A 21856-nucleotide genomic window follows, 5' to 3' on the forward strand; every position below is an offset into this window, starting at 1 on the left:
AACCACTAGTACAATGATGAAGTGGTTATCGTTGTCTTAGTCAGCGTAAGAGAAAATTCCAGTGTGCATGTCATTACTGCTAGAGCCGAAGAAGGCGAAAATGGAGAAATGCGATACTTTTGATAGGTGAGACAGTACTTACCTGCGGATGTTAGCATGTGTAGTAGGGTCAAAACGACGTGATGCACAGGGCATTTGCGTAAGCGGCTGCGCTCAAAGCGGTGCGGTAGACCATAGCAGTTAGGTTCGAATGGGGACCCTTGGTAATACTATAAACAGCTGCAATTTTCGATGGTACCATTCCAATCCCTATTTCAACCGCGTCGCTTCAAGCACAGCCGCTGAGGTTGCCCACAGAGTTCAAAGCCGCGCGGCTCTAAACTCTGCGAGCAGCCTTAGGCAATTGCCGCGTGCTTCATGTCGTTTTGACGCGACTATAGTAAGTGTCCTGCCTCATAGTATTTGTTGGATAATGTTTGGTCCAAATCGATTCAAATTAACCTGACTGGAAATGATATTCTTAATTGACTGGGACATTTTTCTGAAATGAAATCAGAACTTCAGACGTAACTTGAAGGTAACGTATGGGCGAATTGAGGGTATGGGGATCTCTCATGGACACTGTAGGTTTCGGGGTGTAGATTACGAGTATCAGCGTGTTCACGTTCAGTTTCATGCGGTTTCTTAGGAAGATAAGAAGGAATTGAGCGTGAACGAGGTCATACATGTGTTTTCACCTGAACTCTACATAGTCTATGAGAGATCCTAACATCAACTTGGTGATGCGCTGTCTTTAATGGACATGAAGTGCCATATGCGAAGAGCCAACACAGTTACAAAAGTATGAGAACGGAATAGTGCGAGTTGCAAATATTATTGCCATGTTGTCGCGTATACGATCGATTTCAGTGTTACTTTCTCGTGGCCTTGCTTGTTCTATACACGACCTGGCATTCAAGTGTACGGTCTGGGAACGGACGATATATTTAATTTGCAGATTCTTACTTGAGCGCTACTTTCTGAAATATTGCAGAAAGGCTCCGCCGCTGAACTCCGTAATCAGATAGGTCAAATGCATGGAGGGAGTTTGGAATCTCCAACAGCCACTCTCCGTTTCTTCACGCTGAACGATTGAACATTGCAAAGTGAGATATCTAAGGACAATTAGTGTCGGCAGTCCAGGTGAAGTGCGAGTTCTCATAGCAGATGGAAAAGTGATAAATGGATCGATTCTATGTGATCTCATGTTGTAAGTGAGGTTCGACACAGCTCAGCGAAGATGGCAGCGATCGTGTGAGGTAATAACCGTGAGGTAGCCCACCGCCTAAGTCAAGGCAAGTGAAGAAGTACTTTCATATTTCGTTGTTCAAGTTCTTGAATAGGCGAACATTCGAATATGCATATTGTCGAAGGCTGTAGATCCCACTATTCGAGTATTCTAATTCGAATGTATCTTGAGTGCGTGATCAATTATTTTTTATTGTAATTTTTAAGCCATTGAATGTTTGTGTTTCATTCGCGGGGTTAATGTAATCCTTATTCAGAAATCCACACTACTGCATTGTCATCGCGCAACGTTGCTGCATCTACCATGTTAAGTTAAGGCAGCAAAAAATGTAAGTTTTTAGGTCCAGTTTGATTTCGCCTTGGACAAACTGGTTCTGGTTACAGAATGAAGGAAATTAACGCAAGTAACGTGTTCGCCGAACTGTGGGACTCAACGAATACTCAGTACTTACCTACCTTCTCTGTTTTTTGAACACAATGTAGGGCAAAATTCTCACATTTACTAGTCAAAGTTGCCAACGTAGCTTCACTCTTGCGTTTTCGGAAGGGTCGATTTACCGAGTTTAACTTCTCTGGACTTCTCTTCTCTTTCTCTCTTTTAGAAGACTTTTGACTTGGTTTCTATAGTTTAGCAGTATAGAGACTGTGATTGTCAGTATCCATTTTCGTTGATTCTTCTCTATTTTTCAGTGCAAAACCTCTGCGGATTTTTTCCTTCCACTTCACCACTTTGCTAATCATTCCGCCTCGAAATGCAGAAATTCATTAGTAGCTGCGCTGCATCACTCAATACGGTTAGTAATGTACTCCAGAATTTTTTCTTATGGTTATCTGACGAATTTTCATTTAGTTGCTGAAACTTTCGATGCTGTTGCCTTGTATTGTCTTCTTTACATCTGTTAACGTCACCTCTGCGCAGATCGAATTTGGTGTGCCAGGATTTAGAAGTTCGTTTCTTTAAACCTCGTTTATTGTTTGGATACTGGTACTGTCCGCCAAAATAACTTCAAGTAAGACCTACACCTGACATTAGTTTCCTTATGAAAGATATATATTGCAAGAAATCAGTGTTCTACACTTACGGAACTTTCAATCGCAAAAATTATTCGTTGTTTTTCTCTTGTTTATTCGTTCAGACTCATATAGAAGAGTCAAAACGACATGAAGAATGGTACAATTGTGCAAGCGGTTGCGGTCGAATTGGTGCGGTGGAGCGCAGCAATTAGGATCGAGTGAGAACCCCCTGCTGCTACCGTCACTACTGTAGTTTGCTCTGGTCCCACCTTGAGTCCAACCGCTCTCTCCACCGGGCCGCTTTGAGCGCAACCGCTTACGCAACTGCACCGTGCTTCATGTCGTTTTGACCCGACTATAGTCAGTTGAAAGTGATGAAATCAAAAACACCGCTATTTCCGGATTTCTTCAAACTTGATGTAGAAAGAAATCCTCTACTTTCTCCGCTACTTTTTTCCGAAGGAGTAGACCACGTATTGGAAACCTCTCGAAACAGTATGTGTTCACGCAGTTTTAAGGTTTCTGCTGAATGCCTGTCTATGCTCCACTTCATGATGTTTTCCTAGCGTGTTAGTGCAACCAATTACTTTAATTCGTTTTGTAACTTTGTTATAATGCTCACTTATTACTCAAATCAGCAAAATTTTTTGACGGTCCGTGTAAACACATTTTGGAGAAGTGTTCGTTCACTTGCTAGATTATGTCCTCCTCCATTCCTCCTTCTTCTTCCCGCCCTTACTTTCCATGTGATCTTCATTTGTAACCTCTATATTTCAGTGTTCATACCAATTTGTTTGCTTTCTATATCACAGATATAATAGAAGTTTTCACGCCGTTTTTCTGGACGATTAGGAAAAATTGAGCGTGGGCAGCTCACATTCGTAATCTCCACCTAAACCATATATTGTCCATAAGAAATCCCAACGTCGTCAATTTCGTGATACACTGTGTTAAAACCGTGAGATTTCAGGTTTTCTGCACAATCATCCTGAACCGGGCAGATAGGAAATGTTCCTCCTGAACTCTTTCTCAGTGTAGAAGTGATGATGAGAAAAAAATTGTGTTTACACTGTAAATACACTTTTTGAATTTACTTACCTCAATTCTTTTTGTTTCCCATGTGCTTTATTGATGCTGGCCCTCCTTATGCAAAACACAAGCTCTAAAACCATTTAAAAAAAACGGCTTCAGATCCGTGAAATAAACTACATGAAGGTAAGATCACAAATATAGAAAAATAGTTCTTGTTCAGTGGTATTCGGTAAGTGATTTGATCGATTCTTCGTAGTTTTGGTGCAGATATGGTTTCTGACTTTGGATAGCCCCAAGGAGGCGAATGCACACTCAACAAACATTGATCTCGTTTTTATAACACCGATCACTACAACTCCGAGTCATTGTAACAAAACCATATCTTACAATACAGGATTCCAGAACAAATCTAGTAAAATATTTAATATAAAGTCGCAGCAAATTAATTTTCTTACCATTTCGACATGTTTTGCAAAATTTGTCCTGTATATGATCTATTTTGCTCGAGATTTTGCCCGCAGTATTGAAATAAGGTTATTCATTTCATATGTTATCCATCGAAATAATTGGCTTACCGGCTATTTTATAAGATAGGTCTTTTTTTGGGGTGCACTTGCACTCCATGATACAATTATTGTTGACTGCTCATGTAAACGTTTTTTTCCTGCTAAGTACCATTTTTAACGAATTTTAATGTAATAATAATTTTTATGTGGAGCATGTTTTCGTGAACAGCTCGATGCGAGCTATTTGTTTGTAAGTTTTTCTTTTTCTAGCAGTCATCTTTAAGGAATTCAGGAAAAGGACGGTGACCGACAGTAACATCTACAGGCATATCGTCGTTTTTACGTCTGTGTGCAGAATTATATGATTGACGTTTACGGCGTTGGTTATTTTATTGCGCAAATTCATGGAGGAAGAAACGGCAGCCATCACCAATCTTAATCTTGTGTACGCCCTGTTTAAATTTGAAACTTCACGCTAACCTACTCCTTCTAGGATTCTTCCACAGTTCGGTAATTACTAGAGTCCACCACTACATTTTACTGATCTGTTGACTTGATTTCTTTGTTCATCTTATTATGGGGTATCAGAAACCCAGCCTCATGAACATCAAAGTCTTGTCCACGTTCAAGTGGAAACCGATCTTCAAATTCGACTAGCATTTGTTCCGCGAGGCTGGTGATTGATGTTGGCAGAATGATTTCGTCAGCGAAACGGGAGTGCCAACGTAACTGGCGGCCATCGCATTACGTCCTCGAGAATACCACTCAATATTTTTGGTGTGGTTGTGTCACCCTGGAACCTTTCTTTCCACTTCGATTATAAAATTATTGTAGAGTGGGGAAATTTGGTAGTGAAGTTGTTGCATATTTCACTAAGTATCTTTACGAATTGAGAAATTACGGCTTGGTTGTATGAGGCTTCCATGACCGTTTCCGTCTCAGGTGATTTGAAGACCTCCAAGTCCATGAAATGGAGACGCAGCGGCATCCTGTCATATATCTATACTTCTTTGAGTTTTGAAATGGTTTATCATTGGTCAATCGAGCTCTTCTCGAAACCATGTACTCCGAGATGGTGAAGAGGCAAGTGGATGTGGTAACTGGCTGGAGTAAAGGTCGTGAGTTGCCTGAATTGCCTTCTCGATGTTGTAGTTGTTGCATCTGAATTCCGGAGGACGATCACTTTTGTTTTACGATTGACGAAGTTTGGGAGTGGCGAATGCTCATCCGCGCCTTTGCTACTTCAGTCAGTACTGCTGCTCTTCTCTTTTCGAAGTCTTCTTTCGTCGCCTCTTGGCAAAGCCACGCGAGCTGGACGTGAGTTCCTTGCACGATTGCTTGCAGCTCGTACGGCTCCTGTTGACACGTTAACTCTAGAGTTTGCGGAGACACTCCTCAGTTGATGTGGTGTCAAAATTGAAAATGGCATTTTTCTCGTAGAGTCGTGAAGATGTTCTACGGCCCGATCGTATTCGTTAATGTTGTTCATTACTTCCCAAGAGTCGGTTTGCGGACAGTAGAGGTCCCCGTCGATGGTGTTCTCGGGACTTCTCCTTGTGGGCTTTGCGGCTTTCACTGCTTTCCGTGTGAACGAAAATGTTCCTCGATGAAGGTGATGGTACGTTCTCTTATAGAACTTTGGTGCAACAACGACGTCCTTCAGGCTAAACTTTTTACTAACGATGATGTACTGTATTCTATTGCGGTCCGCTTCATCGTGCAGTTCCCACGTCTAGGATAGACATGAAGGCTTCTGGAATTCCCAGTTCCAGTGGGTCCCCTTGGTCACCATGACAAATTCGAATAGGCTCTCTCCCCACTTGTTTCATTGTATATTGTGATTTCTTGCGTAAAGTTGACAGTGACCTTGTAAAAGGTAAGGTCTTCCAATTAGAACTTCTCTAAGACCATGTGGACTTCGAATTCATTTTTATCGTAAGTCGGTATTGGAGGGTAAGTGATAGGGATAGTCGGAGCTAGTGCTGATCCACACCGTAAGCGTCCGATTCTGGTCGTCAGTTGTGCGAAAGAGTTGTTGTTAATTGCCATACTCGCTTTGAGAAAGAACTGTCCCCACCAACTCCTCTACTGTCACATGTCCCTAAGAGCAGCTTTCCGTTCCAGTATCATATACGGCGTTTAGTGGGTAGCGTCGTCTTATCTCTCGTCAACCCAATGTAATTTGTCTTTTTGGCTTGCATCATCAGACCTTCAGTGGTCGGTCCGTGCGTTGTATGCACATATCGTCATCCTGGTCTTCCGTTCCGATGACCTGGATGACTCCCGCAACCCCTTCGTTTCTGGTGCTGCATTACCAGGCTTTCGTCCAGAGTCAAGTGACTCTTTCTTATTTCTGAGCCGTGGGTTTAATTTTAATGAATAGGCTGTAGGCCTCAAGTCTTACATGTTTCGTGGAAGTGTCACATTCTCTTGAGATGGACAAGTGGAGATTTACTGGAGGCGATTTCAAACAGCCTCGCCCCCAGTCATTTGATTGCAGGCTTTTGCTCGAACGAAGTATGGGATACAAAAATGTTATGAGGCACTCCTGCCGCAGCAGAAACTGAAGTGCATCCCCTGCCTCTACGAAGACGGGCTAAGATCGCTTTCGTTTCGCTGTTAGCCCCTACCTGCTACCTCGTGACGTGTCACGTAGCCTTGCGACTATCTGGCTATGATCCCTCCAGTGAGGGAGATCCGTGGACATTCTGTAGAACAGGCGAACAAAGCTTGATTTTGTTGTTTTTTTCTGCATACTTTTCTTTATGTGTACGTTTTTTCAGTACTTTCACATCCATGGTTACCAACATTCAGAATCATAGAGGCTTTGTCAACGAAAAAAAAAAGATGCATTGACCAGATTAATGCTATCTATAACATAATAGATAGTGTAACCTGGGAAACTTTCACAAAAGTTCTTTCACAATACGTTTTTTTTCGGAATACCTCCTCCATGGAGGCACCCTGGTCCATGGTTTCATCCGTTGTCGGGACCATGGCGACGACCGCCCACACCTTGGACACCTCCGGCGCTGCCACCACCGCCGTTTTTGCCCACCCACCTTCCACCTTTTCCTCCTCTTCCTCTACCGCCATTATCAATGCCACCACCTCCACCGTTACCACCTCCGCCACTACCACCGCCGCCGCCGCCTCTACCACCACCGCCACCACCACTGCCACCACCACCGCCGCCACCACCGCCGCCGCCACCACCACCATCTCCGTCTTTTTTTAATGTAAGCTTCAGCATTGATGCTTGCTCGTGGTAATACGCTACTCTTCCATTGTTGCTTTAGGTACTCCAACGGCGACCGTCTGCAGCTTCGTTTCCTCCACCTCGGCAGCCTAGCAGTCCTCTTTTCTTTTCCAGTTCCCCGGAAATCCAAAGGGTGCACATCTACAAAAGTTTGGAAGATATAATGAAAATTTTGTTCTAGGTGGTGACTAGTCTCAACATGCGAACAACAGCATTTTCGCGTCCTGGTAGTGGATACGAAAACGTGATCACTATGCTGAAAGCGCACATGGAGAGAAGATCGAAAGTTGCATATGTTAGGGTTGAAATGTTTGAAACATTCGTAATATGCTGCAGTCAGAAAATTTGCTCAACACCACTTGCACAAATAGCACCAGATAATGTGTGGAAATGTACGATCGCATTTGCCTGACCCAAAACTGTGTAATATGTTTATTAGGTAATGGTCTATTAGGTAATGGTCAGGTCATGGTCTCTGGTGTAGTGTATTTAATTTCGTGCAAAACATGCGGCGAACAATATATTAGCGAAACAGGGAGACCTCTTTGTGTTCGTAATAAAGAACATCTAGATGGGATGAAACATTCAAACGCAGCAACCTCTCTCGGAACCCATTGCAGAAAATGTCATGAAAATGCTGCTTTCTGCATAGCTGCCACGATCCTATCGTGCGAACCCGAAATTGTGGCTCGCAGGACTTTGGAGGCGTTTTGGATAAATGTTAAAAGTCCAAAAATGCATAGAAAGGAAGAATGCACAGCCGCAACCAACGAGCTGACTCTGTATCAAGACCTTTGCGGGTGTTGATCTACGGGGTCATATGCGGGTCGCATCCTAACTAGTATTAGCGGAGCAATTTTATCACCCGAAGGTCCGCTAATATCACGGCAACGCGGATACCTACGTAATCACAGCGATTTGGACTCCTTTGGTTTCGATTTTGGATGTAGCATCTTAGGGAATGATGACTTGAGGCTCGAAGGTGTAACTGATCTATACAATGTCTTGCGGTGCCTAGCCGATGTGCCAAGTTTGTGTTTTTGTCCTCTCAGACAAGTCTGGTACTAATTTACCGACGTCGGAGGGATGAAAGGCTTGGTGAGCACTAGGGCGGATTCGAACCTCCGATCGATCGTGCAGGAAGCGAAACCTCTAACCGCTACACTACACCCTCCCGCCGAAACGCTAGCCGTGAGAAAGTTTGTTAACAATCTTGGCTGTTGTCGCGTTGTCATGAAGAAAGTGCACCGGAGCTTGTCTCGGCCGCGTTTCTCGAACAGCTTCCGCTAGTTACTAGGGCTGAATGACGTAAATGACAGTTGTTACCAAGCATCTTTGCGGAGGCAGATCGTAGTACAACATTTCCTTCGAATCACCGCATCAAAAGAGGACTTTTGGAGTACATGCCCGACTTGGCTTTTGCGTCGGCGGCTTTTCCCCCTGAGGGAGCCACACGACTAGCTCCTCCAGAAACTCCTTTCGATGCGAGCGGAGAAGGAGAGACTGACACATTGATACCCCAGTGTAACATCCGTCAAGGTATGAGGACGGCACTTTTCTGTAGTTGAGAGCCTGCAGGTGCTTGTGGACTTTTGATTGACTAAGCCCGAGTCTCGTCGCAAAACTGTGCGTGCTAAACTACGGACCTTCTTTGACAGCGTCGAGAATCGCGGAGTCTTTCGCAGTATTAGGGACGTACCGACCGGTGCTTTTCTTCGAGAAAGGTGTCTCTTGCGAAGCGAGCGAACCAGCGGTGAACAGTCCAGATGGTAGAAGTGTTCTTTCCCAATGCACTGTTTATGTTTTGCGAATTGCTGTCGTTGACATACATAGAAGCTGACTCGAAGGTGCTGTTGTATAATAAAATTGACATCGTACTTTAATTTACGGAGGCGGTACCCGACTAGATGTAGTTTTGCGAAGAAGCTTCGAGAATATCCTATGACTATTACATGATACGTCATGGATAACGATCTAGAATCGAAACTTCCGGATATCTCAAAAGAAATCCCTGAGAAGGCTTTCTTATCAAACTAACATTAACCGCTACGTACGGAAACTTTGAGCGCTTCTTTCCGGCGAACAGTCTGCATTTACGAGTTGGATGGCAGCGATAGTCACTAACTCCATGCTCTAGATGTCCACTACTGTTTTCTAACGCAGACACACCTTTGCATTTTCCGTGCCTAATAGCGCGGTCACATCTCATTTGATAATATTTTAGGATCCTACGAAGTTGAACATCCCACCGACAGGTCTACGAAACGAGCTCAGTGCGAATCAGAAGGTTAGCGAGGTTGTTCAACGACATGGTATGACTTATTAATTTTCACCATCACTTAGGTCGCTGGAGCAATGTATGAAATAGACATAGCGTTAACTATTTCACAAGCTTCTCGGATAATCAATGTTCTGCGGACGAAGCGTAAAGTGATATCGAATATGACCATGCGATGGCAAAGCAATACAATTCCTTTCAGATTTGCGGTTTCTGACGGTGAGATCCTTTCTGTTTTGCAAACAAATTTGTTGTGTTGATTTACCTTGTTTCTGCTTTTTCTTGTTGTTCGCCGAATATGTTAAACCGAGTAAACGTGCGACTCTGCCTTAACAAATACTCTACCTCTTACCAACCACACTCACCCGTCTGAGCTCATCTGGCGCCGACTAGGGAGTTCTGAAATTGTCGGAATTCGTCATGTAGTATAGTTAGCGCCGAGTATTTTCTACTAGGTGAGAGTGACTGCATCTCACGCAGTAAACGACCCTGTTCATCACCTTCATGCTCGCCTGTTCAATTCGTTCGATTTCATTCGATTCATTCGTTCGATTCCATTTATCCAGTGCTTTGGTACGCAGCGTGGGCGTGGGAAGGTACTCTTGCCACGTCGAAGAAATTACTTACCATCTACGGAGTTTGAACAACATGTCTTCCGAGGCTTATTCTGCGCATACAACGACCACCTGTGCTTCGTAATTTTGACTTAATAAAAATCTCTAGTCATTCTGATCCAGATCAGACATCATGTACAATTGAAAAAATGAAATTGGGAAACAATCTCCCGAAATTCCCAGTGCAATTTTACTATATGCCGCCATCGAAATGACTTTAGAAAGGTGGGCCTGAATCTAAGTCCCAAAAATTTTGAGTGGATACAGCGTGAAGCGTGTAGTTGGGAAAAATCTTCCTGAACCTCACCTCTCCTTGAAGACCCCCAAAGAACGACCTCATTTCATAGCCATATAGCAACGAAAAATGAGTTATAATAAACAGAACTAAATGACCAAATTATACGCCTAATAATTAAATCCGAGTAATATATAGTAAATACTAATAAGTAATACCATGATAGATATTAATATAAAGTGCTGCAAGTAAAATAAAGATATATATTATATAGACGTCACTGATAGCTCACTGCAAGGATTAGAAGTGTGTCAGTACATATGTGAACGTATAAATTGAAAAGATGAAGAAGTTCTTAGCGTGTATTCAACGACACAGGTCTACTACTAAGAGTGATAACACACGGTCGATAGTTCTGTCTCCACCAGAATCATTGTTTTTGAAAAAAAAATGCAAAATGGAAAAAACAGCTGAGAACGAGAGAGAAAAAAATCTAATCCATTTTACACTACTTTACACTATTTCTACACAATTTTACCTATCGAAAAAGAAAACAATCGGCTAAGAGTTCGATCCTCCAAACAACTAGTGCCGACACAGAACATTCCAAAGGCATTTTCTCACTATTTTCTATCTTCCGCATATAATTTCACTCGTTAACAGCGATTACATACGATAAAAAATTCGATCCCCGGTGGAATATTTATTTCTGCAGAACCGAAAAAAATTACTGAGAAGAACATTTAAACGGCAATTTTTCTAAAATCCTAACAATATCTATACGCGGAGAACAATGTATTAAGAACATTGTTTTCCGCGTATAGGTGTTGTTTAAATGTCATTTTTGCGATTAGCTCAGACCCAGATTGGAAATTACTGCTGGACTGGTCGGATTTTGTTACCTTGAAGTAAACATGAATAACGGACTGAAGAAGAAACGGAGGAGAACAATTGTGTTGTGTTTTTGTAAGGGAAGATTTGGGCTATAAAAAAATCAAAATTCCTTTTTGGGGACCCTCTGATTTTTTTGGAAGCTAGTTGAGAAAAGATGAGAATTTTAGTAAAGATAGTGGTAGCAAAATAGCCCTGTGCAATATACCTGAATCCATTTTTTTAAGACCACGAGCTGAAGTATTGGACTATGTTCGAAGGCGCTTTTTGTCGTTGCAAGATTACGGTAGTACAATTGAAAAACTCAGTGCCATATTTTGATAGAGCATCAATAAAAACCCTTCACTCTTAAGTTCTCGTGGAGTCTACTTTGTACTAATTTTATCGCTAACACCGGCTAATGTCTTTTTTCGCTCAGTAACTGCATCGAAATTGCTTTTTTTGGGTGAAAGTAAGAAAATTCGTCTCTGTCGGATGAGAAGTGTGCTGTTTAAACTTCTAAATGCTATACGCAAAAATCACGCAGCTGTGTGGGTTTGATCCCTGACTGTCGCAGAAAAAAAAAACAGATACGTTATCTTGCGCCATCGACAAGTGATTGACTCAGTTCATCAACGGGACTTTCAATAGAGTACGCAATGTTCATAATTGGTTGTAATGAAGAAGTCCCGAAGTTGTGAAAGAAATGAAATTTGTCTCCTACGGCCTCTTCGTACTCAATACGAAGTTAAATCAGGTTAGTTCCATTTCTTTTGTAGCATAATTATACAAAAATCTGTTGTGCTTTGATTTGGTGCTTACGACAGCAAGTTAAATTCTTAGGAGGATCGGAACTTTTATTCAGCCACGTGGTTTTAAAACATTTTTTTTCTATTTCATTACTTTTACAATCTCTATTATATCATTTATAATGCACTATATTTACTTCGTTATTTGATGGTTTGTTCTCAGATTGACAGCCGGGTTAGTATACCGGATACTCACTCCTTTTGATTCCTTCTCTCCTCTACTCTACCCAATATTTTCCTTTTTCTTAGTGACTTTTTTTAGCAACTCACTTTAAAGCAAGCCACAAGGCTTAGATCACAACGCATTGTATAATTTACAATATACTTTACTTTCTATTTACTTTCTCTTGCCATCGTTCTCATCACCCTTCGCATACATCGTAATCTCGTTGTCCTTCATTTGTTTAGTATTTTCCCAAACCAGTCTCATACTAAAAGTGTGGAATAACACCACCAAAATCTTTAAAAAATACTTTACACAATTTATTTTTATAACATTTTGCATCCCTTAATACATATTTATTTAACACCTCTTATCTTCTCCTCCTTGCTTCTTTCATTTCGGCAGTACATTTATGGGAGACGTTCTACTATTGCTTGTTCTATTTTGCTCGTGAAGCAAATCGTTAGAACTGGAGTAAACCTTTGCTTTCTTCCAAGTCTTTATCTGAGAGTAGCAATTTCCTGATGTTGTACTAAAGTCATTCCGTTGATCAGAGTCGTTATGGACTACTTGCTCAGATCAAAAGTTTCTCTACTACAGCTGCATCTACCTAGCATCTCCGATAACGCTCGCAACACCTGTTCGTTCTGAACGTCCGTGCACAAAGGCGTCTCGTCGGATGAGTCGTTCCTTGAATTCTTATGCGTCTTAATTAGGCTGTGAAAGACGGGGAAGTCCTGTGTGTCTAGTTCCAACTTGCGAAGGAACCTCTCATCAATCCAAACAGATTTTCCTACTCTCGTCCAAACATGGTTTAGACATTTATGTTGTGCACCAAAATCATCTTCTCAGCAAGTATTGTCCTCTTACATCCACCTTTGCAAAATCTGTTCTTAGACCCAGAGAATTGCTATCGAGAATGAATCAACTCTTCATTGACGGGGACTGTGTTTACCTTCGAAATCTGCCAACACTGAAGAATATTTCATTTTCTTCTATTTCCTATTTCTGGCGAACATTTACACACTCAATCTCATTCTCAAAAATTTGATCACTTGTTTTTGAGTGCGATTTTTAACGAGTGAATTCAATTTCAGCATCATGGCAGAACGAAATCCGAATGGTGCTAAACAAATTTAGTGCGAATACGTGCCTTCGTTTTGTTGAGAACGCTCCGGGCACTGATTACTTGATCTTCAATAGAGGTGAAGGGTAAGATATCCGACGTAATTACATTATAATGTCCTTATACCTCTCAATTCTTTAAAGGTGAAGAATTTCATTCTTGTGTTACTGCAACAGTGATTGAACGAAAAGAGGACACGTGTAGAGAAAGTGTTGTTCGTATAAGAAGGAGAATGTATGAATCCAGATGAATTTTAGCAGAGAAGGTCAAAAAGCGAACATCTGCATTGTTTCCTTTTGGGTGGTGCATGACGTTCCAGTATATTTTATCCTATCTACAAAAAAGGTGCAAAACCTTCTCCATTATAGTGCTATAGGCATAGGTTATTAGTGAGAGGAAGATTCTTGTTTCTTTTTCTTTTCTTGAGCAAAGGGCCCACACCCTCTGAAGTCAAAGTTAACGAATTATTTAAAATCTTCGGTCCGGCAAAGATCAATGAAGTTACTGGTAGGTGCGAATAAGTTGGTTTGGAGTCGCCTCCAACATTTTTTTTCACAAGGACGAAGGGAAAGAAGTGCTGACTAAATTGGACAAAACATGCGGAAGCAGTTGTCAGCCAAATTTACAAAGGCGAAGTTCATGGGAAACGCATGAGTCTCGAATGCTCCATTTACGCACAAAGAAACAAATCCGAATGCACCAATTATATTTGACTGGGTTAAGAAATGAACGTGAAGAACGGCTTAACTACTAACCTCATCAGAAGGAAATGAGCGGCTTGGGGACCATATAAGAGCATCGAAAACGTAGTAAAAAAGAGCAGGAACACCCGGCTTCGTGCTCACCACTTCAGTACCACTGTACTTCCTGCTTTGACCTATACTTCAGAAACCTGGGCGCTTCACCTTAAAGGCAGCATATCACGAAGCTGACGGTGAGGGGATCCGCGGAAAAGCTAGAGATGGGCTGTAGATTGCGGGATCCGGAGCGGTTCCGCTCATAGGTCCTTAATCGCCCTAATCGTAAAAAAACTACCTGGAAACTGCTCTAATAAATGCGAAATACGTTAGAATGCACTTTCATGTACACGTTCCGATCCACCGGTCCGTCCACCCTGTTATTCATTTGTCTCCTTTAAATATACCTGTGAGAAGAAATCATTATACCGCTATCTTTGACCGCTCGCTTCGGATGCGCAAAAGTGGCGCGTTACAACAACTGAAATCGTCGAAAAGAAGCGGCATCTTCTACCCCGGTTTTTCAAAACGAAAATTTGGGAAAGGTGAGCGGAACCCCACTGGGGTTCATTTAAAGAGGGTCTATGCGGATTTTCGAGCGTCCCTCGGTCATGCATTGGCAGAATGATGGACTGTGATCCCAGAGAGATTCACCTTCACTTCTAACTAAATAGCTGACTCTGCTTACCTACCGCTATTCAAACGCTGTATCGCCGACTAGGATATAATTCACGAGCTGCTAACTTGTTCTGTAGAATCAGATGCATCCACTAGAATTTTGTTATGTAAGGCGATCTCAAATTTGTAACCTTCCAGGAGCAACAGAAATCCTCACGTGAAATAAGAGAGAAAGATGCATCTAATAGCTTCAAATTACATATATGAAGATTTTTGTTGGAAACAGGGAACACTTCAGGTTTCAAAAGTAATGCGAATGGAAATTATTGTTATTCTGTAAGTCCCAACCTTTTTTGTACTCTAATTTTTTCCCGTACAGAGGGACCTTCTCTATCTCAAATGGTCAAATGCGCTGCTTTTGAGCAAGCCGAGACGAAGTGGTGCTGTTTTCATGAAAGTTTATCCTTCAATATTCTTTTTTCAGCTCATGCTTTTTCATTTTAGGTGTTACTCTTCCGTCGGAAAGCTGGGAGGAGCCCAAGAAATTTCAATAGGATACGGTTGCGAGACGGTAGGTACTAATTCTTTCTTGGATATTAATTTTTCACGGTTCCATCAAAGACCATAGCAATGGTAAAGGATTCTCTTTCGGAAGAAATGCAGCGATGGTGAACTATGACATACATGCGTGTATGTAAGTATGCGTGTCACTGACTGAAGATTTCAAGCTCAGTTCGCAAATAATGTACTTAATAATAGAAATTACTTTCGCACATGAACGTATTTGGAGATTATCTTAACGTGATTATTCCTTCCATAAAATATGAAGTTTGAAGCAGTTTCCACAACATTATAAAATTGTGGAACAGCTGAACTGAAGCGGTCAGATCAAATAATAACGTTCATCAATTCATCTTCACTAAAATTCGATTAATCTGAGCCTTTGATTTGCTTATGCAATGTTTGGAAAAGATCAATTCAGAAGTTTTTCCAAACAAAAATATGAGACGTACGCATGAATGTTTTCTTCCCAACGCTGTAGTTGCCGATGGTGCAGTGGGTCAAACCTGGCTGAGGTGCGAAAATAGCCGGGCCGCGAAGCCTGATAGAAAAGAAAACTCGTATAGCTTTGAAAAAGATATTCAACTCGAAGTGCTGTGGCGAACTCAATTAACTTTGTTTAACGAAAACATGCTTCACATGACACCTTATCTTTAGAAAGAAATTATCTCCGATCAGTTGGACACCTCGCGAGTTATTTCTGTCCATAGGAAGTGTGATTAAAGGGCAATCGGATATGCTTTCCGATGTGCTCAGTGAGCGTTTTACGCAGTGTTCCGGTAGAGCCCAGTCTCGGCAGCAAACTACATTCCGAGCTGACTCCATATCGAGACGTTTGCGGGTTTTCACCTATGAGGTCAGATGCAAGAGCCATCACTATTAGTTACTATTAGCTGCGCAACTCCAATACCAGGTGGTCCGCTAAAATTAACGGTTTTATGGCTGTTAAGGTGAGCGCTATTGTGGTCTGCTCACTAACTTTGCCTTTGAGTAATGTGTTTGCTAAGTCATATTTTGTGGGATGACAAGTAATTGAAGGGCTAGATTACACATGTGTTTGATTTTCCAGGCGCTGAAGAAGGCAACGACACTGAAACATTAGCCAGAATGAAGATCGATAACAATTTTGGTTCTGTTTAAAAGTAGTACACAATTGAACTAGATTCCGTTCTGCATTAACCACATCCAATCCATGTCGAAGGCTTTAGACGTTTGCCGGGAGTACTATCTGCTCCTCACCTGATCTATATTTAGACAGTGAGAAAGGAATAATTTTAGCGTTGTTTGATCTGCGCTTCTAGTCTCGTCGTTTATGAGAACACTGACCAACTTTTACCATAGGTGGGCCCCTACCTCAACAATCCCTCCTATTGAGAAAGGGTCCTCGATTAGTAGATACTAACTATATTGTCGATGCTATTCACCGCTCCATTACAGTGAGTGATGAAATCACTTGTTTAGGAATGAAGAGGCATAAGCGTTGATGGAAGGCCCTTCACTAATCTTTTCGCTTACAGAATCGTTCTCTTCTCGAAAAATACCAGTGAATCTGCTCAAGGAACTAGACAAAACATCGAAGGGCACAGACTTATGAATAAACAGAAAGGAGAAAGTTTTTGTGTCTTCTATCTGTTTCTATTATTAATCAGAATATGTGCCATGAGATGGAAGGGTTAAATCAGCCAGGATCTTCGTGCTCACCTTTCTGACACATCAGAACTTCCAGCTCTATGCTATGTAGCGGAGACGTGGGCAGCTACCGTTGCCATACCTGGGAATTGCCATCTACAAGGCGTAATGTCTTCTGAAGTTTCACGCAATACTTAGGCGGTCTTCACAGCCCAGGCTTAAGAAAATGTCCCTCTTCGCTATGTAGAAATACATATAAAAAGTTAAGCGCAGAAGGGTCATGATAGGAAATGAATGAACGATGGATAAACTAAAAGAACGTTAGAATGGATTTGAAAAGATGCAAAAGACTCTCGAGAAAGACCGTTTAAAGAAAAAAAACTTCCAAAATTTCTGGATGACGATTACGAGAGAAAATAGCGACTAGAAACGATGCTGATACCCACACGATCAGTGATGAAGGGCAAATCAAAGTATTATATTTAACCAAATACTCTAGAAGTGCTTCCATTACAGGAAATAATCATTTTTTGAACTTACTTCATAAGTTTCTCGAATGTTTTTCTTCTAAATGGATGCACTAATATATGTTCAAGTAGACAAGTATATCTATATTTGATTTTAAAGAAAGAGATCGCAAAGGTCCGTGGAGAAGTCAGGTACTACACAAAAATAACGCGTTTTTTGCTTTGTATATAGAAAACAGTACGTGAATCCCATTTGCTGGATGGATGCTTCCAGATCGCACTGTAAGAGCTCGGAAGTAGACGGAGCTAGCTAGCTAGTAAATTTTATGCTGTGACCATTCAAATTTTCAGGAGGGTATTATAAGCCACGAAGTCGGGCATTCGCTTGGATTTTGGCACGAACAATCTCGGCCAGAAAGAGACAGCTATGTTAGGTTGGTGCGAACTTCGATCAATTTCCAAGTTTTAATACCGAATATATTCTCATCGGATTGAACATCTTTCTTTGTCTTAACATCCATAGTACGCAGTATGAATCTTTTATTCTGTTCTACATACAGCATCAATACTCAAAATGCCGTAGAAGGCACCGAAGGGCAATTCGATAAAATACCATCCAGCGATACCATGGACTATGGCGTCCCTTATGACTACGGCAGTGTTATGCACTACGCAAGTACTGTGCGTCAAGTTGATCGTTACGCAGAAACGGAATAACTCCATATAGCATAACAAGTCCTGTTTTCAAGGCATTTGCTAAGAACTCAGCGTCGAAGACAGTAACTCCTCTTCAATCCCACTATGAACACACAATTGGTAATCGAGTGGAAGCAACGTTCCTTGACTTTAAAGCCCTCAACATGGCATATTGCTCCGGTATGTCGCCAAGTATTACTAGTTTTTTTTTTTTCAAATCGGGGACCTCATTTCCCTTGTTCACTAGCAATTTAAGGGATTTGTCGCAACAATTTGCCGTGTCAGCATGGTGGTTATCCCCATCCGAACTCATGCACCAAGTGCTTGTGTCCGACAGGATTGGGCGGCACTTATTGTGATCAGGTTCAGGCGTCAAGTAAGTAAGAAAAGGGCTATTGCAGTCATCAGGTTACTAGAAAATGTCGTTAATGAAGACTGTGGGACCGAACTACCTATGGCAGCTGCGAGCTGGAACAACCTATCGTACTCTGGAGCTTCCTCTTGCTACTGGCGTGTAAGAGCGGTACGAGTTCCTTTAATGCCATTATTGAGATTTTAATGTACAGTGGTACGTGGATTTAAACCTACCCAAAATCATTCCCATTAGCTTTGAAGAGAGTGACTTTTACAATGATAAGCGATAAATGAACGTTGAACGGTGATAAACTCACGTGATGCAGGTAAAATAATATTTTCAAACAATCTCAGAACTTGGTCATTTGTAGAAGTTTGCAACTCCGTTATACTGGAAAAAGTGTGGTTTCGATTTGAAGCGCTTCGCGAAGCGATGTATCAAATTAATGTTTCTTTCCTCCCAGACAAGACTGGCAGCAATTTCTTGACTCTGAAAGGGAGAAAGGCTTGGTTTCGAACTACAGTCAATGACTCGAATGGCACTAGTTTCGAATCATTGACTGAATAGTGAACACCTCACCGTCTGTTGTACCGCAAATGTGTCCTAGGCCTGGCACAATACGCTGGTTTCCAAACAGTCCACCTTAGAGACAAAACTAAAGACCGATAATTTGTCCAGTGCCTTACTTTGCTTATACAAGTGATTTTAGTCGTATTATCCATATTTTCACTACCTAACTGATATCATAGCAAGACTGTCATCGCCGCGAGCTAACGTTGTTGAGTGAAAACATGACAACAAGTTGGAGATATTCAAACTGTAACGAAAGAAACTGGTTCACGTTTTCTCACTCGACCAACAAAACTTTCAAAGTAAGCATACATTGTTATGTACCATTGAAATATCGCCGAGGTAGGATAAACTCAACTGCTGGCGTACTCTTTGTATAGTCAAACATTTCTATTTGTATATTAAATATACGAACTATTGAAGTTTTCTGCGATATACCCTTGACCGGCAAACAACTTCGTCGTTCTCGAAAATTTTGTCAGGTTTTCTAAGCAATATCTTTCCAAAGAAAAGCTTTCTCGCGAAAACGAAGATGAGAATGAGGGATGCTACTGTGGGTGTATAGTCGAGTCAAAATTATTTAAACCTCGGCGCAATTGCGTAAGCGGCTGCTCCGAAGCGGCAGGGATCAAGACAGGACCAGCGCTACTTTCACACGTCCTTCATCGATGAGAGTTGCTAGCGAAGGTACCCTCGATCCCGAGCGCTAGTCAAATCGCGCCCCTTACGCAACTGCACCGTGCTTCAGGTCATTTTGACCCGACTCTAACCATAGGTGCCTACATTATTCACGTGCAGCAACTTTTCACTTTTTATAAAGTGAACAGATCCTTGAAACGGTGTTGCGATATTATGTTGTAACGAGTCCACGTAATACGTAGCACAAAACGTTGAAAGTTGATTGTTGAAAAAAATTCTACTATAAAGAATCTATCGTCATAGCTTTGAAATAAGATTTTCTGCAGTTCGAGTTTATATGTACACCACACCGATTCAAATTTAGCCAACTGGCCAACGAATACGTTTTGAGCTTACCTATGTCTATTTCAAATGTGCTCCCACCTGCGAAGAATTTGTTGAGGTGAAGATTTGCCTTTCTTATTTGCGGTGGATACCTACCCTATTGCTAAATTACTGTTTCAGATAAAATACGGAGTTTCACACGATCGAACAGGATTTAGACAGTGTTGTCGTGCTGAATATGGTGAGGTCGTCTCACATGGTAACTCTATACTAATTCTTACTCATGCAACCAGAACTTCGCAGTTTGTTCTGCGTTATCGTGCGGGTAAGGGGTCGCGCCTTTTAGTTATTTCTTCGAATCTTAGTTTAAAAAAATTTATTTCAGAAGGAACTTTTGAAGCTACCCCCCTCCCTGTGGTTGGTTCATCATCAGGTGCGCAGGGAAGAAATTTTAGAACTTTGCTTTTTCCTGCCTTCTTTCATAGGCAGAATCTGAGCGTCATACCACTTCAGCTCTTTCTTTTTACGCATGGAACGTTTTAGGAGAATGGACAGTGTGGTCTACGTGGACCACATGCTCTGAACGGTGTGGTGCTTGCGGCGTACGTACACGTAGGAGGAAGTGTATCAGAGAAACTTGCCAGTAAGCTTTAGTATTGTTCACACAGACCCTTAACTTTTGCATAGTTATACCTGCGCAAGTTATCGTCCATCCTTACGTGAAGTACATTGTTTGATTTCAATTTGTTTATACCATTTTTATTATGATATTTTGTTAAAGCGGAACACCTCTTCAAACTCAAGTATGTAACTTAGAAGGATGTCCTCCAGGTACCCGTGTTGCAGGTCGAAGATATGCTGGGTACCGAACTGGTGAGTAGTAGCAGTGAATACATGCATTATTACTTTTTTCCTCTTTTATCTTAACAACACTTACCCTGCAAAAATTCCCTTCTTTCTTATCCTCTTGTTTAAATTATTGAAAGTGTGATTGCAAAATTCAACAACTTGTTGTATCATTAAAAGATATTTCCAGGAAATGATGGATCAAACCGGTGTTGCACTGGCTACAAGCTATCAGGCTACAATGGGTGCATGCGCATCAACAAATGAAGTCATCACTTTTCTTCTTAGAGGGATAAACGAAAGTAAAGATTTGTTATGTGTGTTGAACACCAGCGCTAGCTGCAGGCTTTGCCTTTCGCGCTGATAACTGTTTTTCAAACAAAGATTCTCATGTTAAATGCATATTTGCTTTAAAACTACTTTAATACCCGATTGCAAGTCTTTTAGAATATGCTGAAAGTCCACAGATTACTTTAAAAAGTACAGACTTTTTTTGGCATATGTAACAATTGTGATCAGTGTGTGGAGAAATACCTGTCGCGCCTTCACCGTCCACATAATAAAAATGTCAGTACCAATGAAGCCGATAATTAGCTTGAAGGCGACGTACCGATACTCGCAATCACACATCCAATCATTTTTTGTCGCATTCCCCAAACCCAACTTGGTAGAATTGTAGCGAACGCGTAAAAAGTCGATGACATCGATTGTCTAGGCACGTTCGAGCATCGTTGATTAGAGGTTAAATTCAGTCCAATTCTCCAGAACGCGATGAACCACGAGTGTGGCGCGGTGCATCTGCGAACGCGCTGGAAACGGCGCAGTGAAGGCAGCAGCTGGAGCCGAGTTGGGACCGTCGCAAAATGCAGCGATGGGTGGTGCCAGCGAGGATTTCACCACGCTCCTAGCCGCTGCGCTCCCCCGAAGAGAGAAGCGGCGTACGCAATTCCGCACGTGCTTCACGTTGTTTTGACTCTACTATAATTACGAAAGGTTAGCAAAAATCTTCCTGTTTCAGGGATTATATTAGAACAAACTGAATTCTGAGGCAATATTTGATCATGAGCTCGTGCTTTCAGAAAGTGCTTTATAAAGAATGATCCTTCAAATCTACAAATATTCCGGCTGCTCCCGCCAGCTAGATACGTCTAAGACGGATTTTGAGGCACAAGCTAGGTATTTGGGATACAACGTCCCTCCTTTAATTTCTTCATCGACATT

At 41.7% G+C, this 21856-nt stretch overlaps 3 protein-coding genes across 5 annotated transcripts; 2 read left to right on the plus strand and 1 right to left on the minus strand.

Moving 5' to 3' along the window:
- Positions 1-67: 67 nt before the first annotated feature.
- RB195_026285 (uncharacterized protein) lies at positions 68-1759 on the plus strand (the record flags this gene model as incomplete). Its single annotated transcript, XM_064214770.1, has 6 exons — positions 68-126; positions 1068-1145; positions 1207-1214; positions 1313-1334; positions 1545-1616; positions 1672-1759. 6 exons carry the CDS (start codon positions 68-70, stop codon positions 1757-1759), a joined length of 327 nt encoding a protein of 108 aa, XP_064070651.1.
- A 3323-nt stretch (positions 1760-5082) lies between these two features.
- Positions 5083-6836, minus strand: RB195_026286 (uncharacterized protein; the record flags this gene model as incomplete). Its single annotated transcript, XM_064214771.1, has 2 exons — positions 5083-5571; positions 6786-6836. The coding sequence occupies 2 exons, from the start codon at positions 6834-6836 to the stop codon at positions 5083-5085; spliced, it is 540 nt and encodes a 179-aa protein (XP_064070652.1).
- Positions 6837-6940: 104 nt separating this feature from the next.
- RB195_026287 (uncharacterized protein) lies at positions 6941-20902 on the plus strand (the record flags this gene model as incomplete). 3 transcript variants are annotated; one of them, XM_064214772.1, is made up of 20 exons in its annotated part: positions 6941-7078; positions 7139-7231; positions 7280-7393; positions 9323-9385; positions 9442-9595; positions 13165-13279; positions 13621-13700; positions 14928-14988; positions 15053-15119; positions 17557-17639; positions 17766-17886; positions 17955-18081; positions 18158-18277; positions 18336-18424; positions 19830-19907; positions 19970-20114; positions 20175-20222; positions 20333-20432; positions 20571-20662; positions 20826-20902. In XM_064214772.1, 20 exons carry the CDS (start codon positions 6941-6943, stop codon positions 20900-20902), a joined length of 1965 nt encoding a protein of 654 aa, XP_064070653.1. The 3 variants fall into 3 exon arrangements, with proteins under 3 accessions (XP_064070653.1, XP_064070654.1, XP_013307872.2); XM_064214773.1 differs by lacking the exon at positions 13621-13700 and having other exon boundaries at positions 13165-13272; XM_013452418.2 differs by lacking the exons at positions 13621-13700; positions 14928-14988.
- Positions 20903-21856: the final 954 nt, after the last annotated feature.

The sequence above is a fragment of the Necator americanus genome, chromosome X, assembly GCF_031761385.1.
Source record: "Necator americanus strain Aroian chromosome X, whole genome shotgun sequence".
Lineage (NCBI taxonomy): Eukaryota > Metazoa > Nematoda > Chromadorea > Rhabditida > Ancylostomatidae > Necator > Necator americanus.